Consider the following 7,445-nt stretch of genomic DNA (forward strand, 5'->3'; position numbering starts at 1 on the left):
ACGCATATCTGATATTCGTTTCGAATCTACTTTGGGGTTCTCCCGGCAGTAAACCCATTAGGTTCTACTGCACTGGGAGTATGAGCACGTTCCGCTAGAGTTTTCCAGATGTTTTATGACACTAGTACAAATAATTATGAGCAGGAAAGTATTGAAGTCTTAAATACAATTTTCATGACATTACTTGTCAGATATTTTATTGCCTTACTAAACAGAGTCTCTTATTCTCAAACAATAAGCACTGAGATAATGTTGAAAATATAATTGTTCTATGATTTAAAATAACTATAATAATAAAAAGTCTGTTCGTCGCATGCAAGAATTTATGAATATACGAGGCCAAATGTATTTATTGCAAAAGAAAATTGTACTATTTTTGTAAATTTTATAATTATTTATAATTTAAAATTATAAATGTTTATTATTTAGAAATACAAAGCAGAACGTTCTGTATTTTAATTATTTTATCAAAACAATTTGCAAATAAAGGGTGTTTCTAATAAAAAATAATAAATTTATCAGTTCTAAAATTTGGTTAGCTAACAGCAATAGTACAGATAAACATAATTTAAAATGCCAAAAAAGTATTAAATTGGTAAATTTCGACCTTGATGTACTCGGCGCGTCTTATTTGATGGGTAAATAAAATAAGTAAGTCAGCAGCTGAAAGCAAACACGATCTCAGTTCATCTATCAAATAGTTCAAAGTTATTTAGTAGTCCAATTTTGAGAGAAACACCTTTTCTCCCAAAATTATTATCGTTTTATCATTTTATTTGTTTTTACATTTATTCAATGGTGTTTTAATTCGATCATAAAATCGATGTTCTATATTTATCGTAGTAATTTCGCCTATAGTATTTCCACGCCTATTTGTTATATTAGAAAGTATTTTACTATTGCTTATCCAGCTGATTCATGCATTGATAATTAATGATCATCGCAGTGACACTCGATAATCTACACAAATACCATATCAATACTAATATATAGCCTAATTCTTAATAATATGCCATAGACTGGCTAAAATATGTCTGTACTACTATTATTATTTTATGGCTACTGTTTGTATCATGTCATTGCTATATAGCTCCTTTTTTATTTTATTAAATCTGTTTACGCTCACAAGCTTCTCATTCATTGATTATTAGTTCGCATATCTATTTATTATTTATTATTATTTTATTATCGTGTGCTTCTTTCAGAAGTAACAAAAACAATTGTTAAATCAATATAGTATATATTGATCTTTCTCAAACTAGACGTATTTTTATAGTTTTTAATAATTTTTATTATATTTAAAATTTATGTACACAATATGCATTACTAATCTAATCAATTTGCAGGTACAAAGTGTAAATAATAAACATTTTTCATTTTATAATTTCAATACAAATTGCAATATATTTGGTCATTTTTTTAATAAGAACGCATTCGATAGCATTTTTTTTTCAAAATATGATACGAAACCGTCAAAAAATCCTTTGAACATTGTTTATGTAATATCAACAATGATATATTATTTACATATGAATAATTAAAAATTATCAATTTCTATCTATTACTATCAATAACTCCATTAATATTTCTACAATTAATTTTTTAAGTAATAATTTTACAAGGTACTGAATCAAAAGAATTGAATTTAATAATAATCCTAAATAAAAATTAATAGGTAAGATTATAACGAAGATGAATATATATCCAATTTAATAATTATAATAATGTGGTCATTTAAATTTCCTTATGTGAGATATAAAATCGATCATGCGAAAATTATTTTCTCTATACTCAAAATTTATATCGAGTACGATCTTCTTTTAAGCCACGATTATAACTTTGTAAATAAGTTTGTTAAGGCATCAATGTATACAATTTTATTTTCTATGAGATAGAATTTCTCATTCTTAATATTTATAAAGCACGATATAAGTTTAAAAATTTACATATTGTAAATTTATATAATATATTTTATTCGCCTGAAATATGGATATTTATTTATTTAGTTTTTTAGACACATTTATTAAAAAATATTAATTTCTGGGTATTTTATAATTTTTTAAGAACAATAAAATAAAAATTATTAATTTAAGTAATACATTAAAAACTAAAAATATTTATTAAGATATATTTTGTTCTTGAAATATAAATAAATGTGACAATAATACCTCCAAATTATATGTAATTATTTTACTATCAGAAATAATTCAATTTGAAAATAAATACTAATAGTCATTTTATTTAAAAATTAATATTTATATTTAAAATTATTTAAATAGACTTTTTAATAAAAATATACAAAAATATTTTTAAAGTGATTTAGTTTAAGAAGAGAAACCATGTTCAAATTATATAGACAAAATTATACAATTCATTGATAATTACAAGAAAGATCAATAAATGTATTATAAAATTTAAAATAATGTTTCCTAGTAAAGTTTACAAAATATAATTTTTTATATCATGTACATTCGATTATTCTAGTTAAAAGGTAATCATTCATATTTTACACATTCTATCAGTTAAGTTTGAAATACATTAACTTATCTATTGTAATAATTTTAAATATTTAAATTAAATAAATTTAATAATGTGACTTGACCTCACACGCAATAATAGTATTATGCATCAAAATTTTTATTTAAATAATACCTAATTTTGATAATAATTTTATGTAAATTTGAACAATGTATGCAATCATATTTAAGGAGCAACGAACGGAGAAGAAAATTAGTCTTGTTGAATAATTCAAGTGAAATTAATGCTAGCCGCCATACCAGTGAAAGTTGAACTCGTCTAAGGGAATCCGTGCAAGGTATATTTATTTGTTTATATTGATTACTCTATAATTGCTGGCCAGCTACCGGTGCGTCCTCCGCAACGATAGTCAGACCGCATTGAGGACGACGACATAGACTGGCATCTCCTTAACTTATTAATACTACACGTAACTATGCACCTACACTATCCGCTAGGCCCTTGCAATTTGATTCTTATCAGACCGCTAAAGAGGGCGTCGACAATCCGTAATAGCCCCCACTACCTCCACGAGCCGAATCACGCTCAGTAAAATCTATCGCCGATTCAAACGCCTAAGCAGTCGCGAGCCGGACAACGCTCAGTAAAATTCTAGCGCCGGCTCAAACGACTAGGTATTCGCGAGCCAAACAACGCGCCGTAAAATTGATTGCCGAATTAGTCGTCAAAGAAGTCGCAAGCCCAACAGGGTTCTCTGGAAAACCATGGTCGAGTCAACTGTCTAACGATTCTCGAACCGGAGAGACTCCTTTAATTTAGGGACTAAAACACGTGCCCAATACTCCCAATTCACCCTTTAGACTTGCACTCCCAAACGACGTTCCAAGGTTCATGGTCAACTGCCTAATCAGTACGAATTCAACAATTCTCACTACAATCAGTAACACCAACACCACTGTAACAACTGCTTAAATAAAGGTCACTAAACCAATTGTGCTTACTCCTAATTGATGCTTTAACCTCTCACTTATCCCTCCCCCCTCCCATCACCATTAAACCGGCGGTACGGTCTAATCCACTCACCGTGATCTGCGATCAAACTGGTGGCTGGCCAGCGGCATCGTGTATGTTTTTTTGCATTCATATGCTTATGTATACTTAATTAATAATAATAATTATAATTAATAATAACAATAAAATTTTTAAGTGTGCAAATTTAATATATTTTATAAATTATAAAAATAGAAATATTATGTATCTTGGTCTAATTAAGGTGTTTTAATAGCAGTTAATGTTAAAATTATGTAACTCATAATTCAATAGATATGAACTACATACATGAAGTTTACCATATATTTTGTAAGTTTTACAGGCATCATTAAAAATATAATTGAACATCTTAAATGAATAATTAAATACTGCGAATTTTTAAATTTTAAGTTGTTTTTTATGCATTACTGGCCATATAAATTCTTGAAGACTAAATAATGTAAAAAGTTTTGCAAGATAGTAGATGAATAATAAGAGACATGGTAATGTTATGACTATTATAAATCTACTAATTGCACTACCAATGTCGAGCCAGCTGCCTTCGGTAGTAATGCTGAACATAAACGGTATCGCTAGGCAATCGCCTAAGAGTAGCACAGTTGAAAAAATAGTTAAATCCGGTGTTATAACATGGACCAAACATCCTACTAATATCAATGGTATAGTAATTTTTAAAATAATAAGAGCTGCCATTGAAAATGGTGAAAATACTGTTAGAAAGTGTTGTGTCCAAAATGGATCGAAGGAGCTAATGCTTGCAATGTTACCTGTGCCAAAAAAACAAAGTAACATATAGAACATCTAATTTAAATATTGTTAAGGATATTCGTTAGTTTATTAGATATTATTTTATGAAAATAATTATTAATAAATTAAATTACTGAAAATTTAGAATGTTTTTGTGTATGTATTCAAATACGGTCAAAAGTTGGTTAATATATGTGAATTTAGGTTTTTTTGAATATATGAAGTATTGGTTTTTTTATTTATATTGATTTATATTTTATTATGCACGTTAAGCAATCGGTATCATTTTTCCAAGCACTTTTTTGTTAAATATAAATACTTATATAACATTGAATTTTTCAACAAATATTATAAGATTAATACAGAAATTTAATGAGTAAATTTTATTGAATTTTAATAGTAAATTTATGTTCTTTGCATATTTTCATTATTGGTCTCATACTTAAATAATTATTTTAATAAGTTCTTTATTCTAGCCTATCATTATTCTTTGTTTTTCTAATCATAATGTGTAGCAATTCAAGCGAAAGTATATTCTCTATTAAAATTGATTAAAATATTTACTTTACATTTCAAAACAAATCAAGAAAATGTTATTTGTATATTACAAAAATGTTTTATATTTTTTTCTATTATCATCCTATCTTCGCAATAAACATAATTTCGGAAAAATAATTTTTAAATCTATTATAGCCTTTCTTGTACATAGTTGAAAAACGGTTGATGAATAACGTAATAATCAATTAAATAAAAAATAAATTGTTGTTACAGTTTCTATCTGCATTAAACTTTTTTTTTCACTATTTTTATAACTTTAAAAATTACTTAACTTATTAATTTCCAAATGTTTATTAAAATTTCAATCAAAGGAATAATAAACCTTTTTCCTAATATTCAAGTAATGTGCAATAGGTTTTTTTATAAAAACCAAAATTAATAATTTTGCTTATCATTATTATTCAATTATTGCGAATTCATGTTTCTTAATCATACATATTCATTCTTTTGATTACGGTTAATAGGACTAAAATGTTTCATAAACATATATAACATTAGTTTAACTAAGTAATATAATTAAAAATTTATATAAATATCAATAATTATTATAAAATTATAAATTTATAAAGGATACAAGAATAACTGTAATACTGATTTTTCTAAGATTCAAAACTTTCTTATCAAATGTTGAGTTTTGTAAGCACTCATATATTGTCCAATATTGTAAATGAGTTGTAAAAATAAAAAAAAATAATGTTTCATATGAAGTGGATAAAAGAGAATAAGGACTTAATAAAGCCATAGAAATACCAAAAAATCTTTGGTTCCAATCATTTGGATAAAGCCAAATTACAATTGGTGTACTTAAAAGTATACACCATGATAACCAAGATTTTCCATCAATAAGGTTTAAACATAAAAATAATGTAAATATGATACGAATAAGTTCAATGACTTTATTATATTTATAAATTTTTTTGTTTTTTATTATTAATACTATACTGATGCATAATACTATTATTCTGAAATAAATATTAACAAATGTTATAAATTGATTTAAGAGCAGTATAATTTTTCATTAATTTTTAATTTATAATCTTACACAATATATATTTTTGGTTGTAATCCAACTGTTGGTAAAAGTGGAAAAACTGCAAGAGTAAAACCAGTTAATATAAATTGGGATCTTGCAATTTTATTAAACATAAACTTTAATAGTATAGTTGTCAATAGCATGCTGATGCTAAATGTCCATCGGTATTTTAGACCAATAAATATCATAATAATTAGGAAAATAATACTTATAAATTCAATCATAGATTTATTGTAATTTATTTTTAAAATTAGTTTTTTCTTAATTACTTCCCTAAATGCAAGCCATACCGATACTATACTAATAATACCATAACATAGTATTCTCCACTCTTTGCAATCTGCAACTAAATTATTTTAATTAGAACAAAAATTTTACATTTTATTTCCAAGCCAAATAATTTACTATGTACACTCTTGATTCTAATCTAATCATTTAATATTCAATAATTCTTCAATATGTCAAAAAAATTATTGCATTGTAATAAAGTTTATCTTTTCTTTTAAAAAATTGCAATTTCATTATAAACAAATATTTAAAAATTATATATACCTATATATTCAACCATAAGAAAAACAATTGCAACTATTAAGATTGAATTAGCTAATAACAACCATGAATAATATCCTAATTCAATTTCATATCGTTGTACACCAGATGAGTTAATAAAGAGAAATGTGATCCATCCAAACCACATGAATACTAAGCAAATAAAAAATCTATTTGTTTGATAACGTCGGTAGTACGTAAGACTTTCTTTCGCTAATTTAATAATGTATTTAATTTCAGGAATACATTCATCAATTTGTTTTAAATTGAATAATTTTTCAGCATTCAAAAGTTTATCAGTTAATTCTTTGTCTTTCCAGTACATTTTAACTATGCTTTTACCAATAGTTAATTCTCTATTAGCCTTAACTTGTTCAGCAAGCTGTTTAGCATTAGTTAGAAAAGCATTAGCTATAAACTCTTTATATTTTAAATCTAAGAACTTATAAGGAAGTACTCCCTAATATTAAAAAAAATAAAACACAAGTTAATTATAAAATATAACAAAGAAATAATTTTGTCTTACTTCATTATTAATTGGTATAGGTATTCCAATCAGAGTTGAAATAAGGGGCGTAATATCAGTTTGTTCAATATGATATAAGTGAGAATCATTAGTTATTCCAGCTCCCCATGCAACAAATGGTGTTTCTGTTTCATCTGTTGAACCACTTCCATGTGAACCCCAATCAGTCATTCCATGATCTGATGTAAAAATTCCAAACAAACAATTGGAATTCCAAACAATAATAATCATTAATTTTCCATGTTTAAAATAAATTAATATTTTTAACTATTCTTCATATATATTTTAATATAACATAATTTAAATTCACTGCCCCTTTTCATTTTGATCTTTCGTTAAAAAAACAGGTTAAATTATAGAATAATATAAATAAAAATGAAATATTTAAAAAAATAGGGAACAGTAAATGAAAACAATAAGTATTCATATATATATATATATATATATATATATATGTATATTAATAAAATGAACACAAAAATATGTTTCAAAATCATAAGCTTC

The 7,445-nt window shown here is 25.3% G+C and overlaps 1 protein-coding gene across 1 annotated transcript; it reads right to left on the reverse strand.

Moving 5' to 3' along the window:
- Window positions 1-5,720: 5,720 nt before the first annotated feature.
- On the reverse strand, window positions 5,721-7,127 carry LOC105364824 (GPI ethanolamine phosphate transferase 1). The gene is made up of 5 exons (XM_011502854.1): window positions 6,942-7,127; window positions 6,419-6,875; window positions 5,876-6,206; window positions 5,769-5,795; window positions 5,721-5,727 (listed from the first exon to the last, which is right to left on the reverse strand). The coding sequence occupies exons 1-5, from the start codon at window positions 7,110-7,112 to the stop codon at window positions 5,721-5,723; spliced, it is 993 nt and encodes a 330-aa protein (XP_011501156.1). The 5' UTR covers window positions 7,113-7,127.
- Between the last annotated feature and the right edge of the window lie 318 nt (window positions 7,128-7,445).

This window comes from Ceratosolen solmsi, unplaced genomic scaffold (genome assembly GCF_000503995.2).
Source record: "Ceratosolen solmsi marchali unplaced genomic scaffold, CerSol_1.0 scaffold15, whole genome shotgun sequence".
NCBI lineage: Eukaryota > Metazoa > Arthropoda > Insecta > Hymenoptera > Agaonidae > Ceratosolen > Ceratosolen solmsi.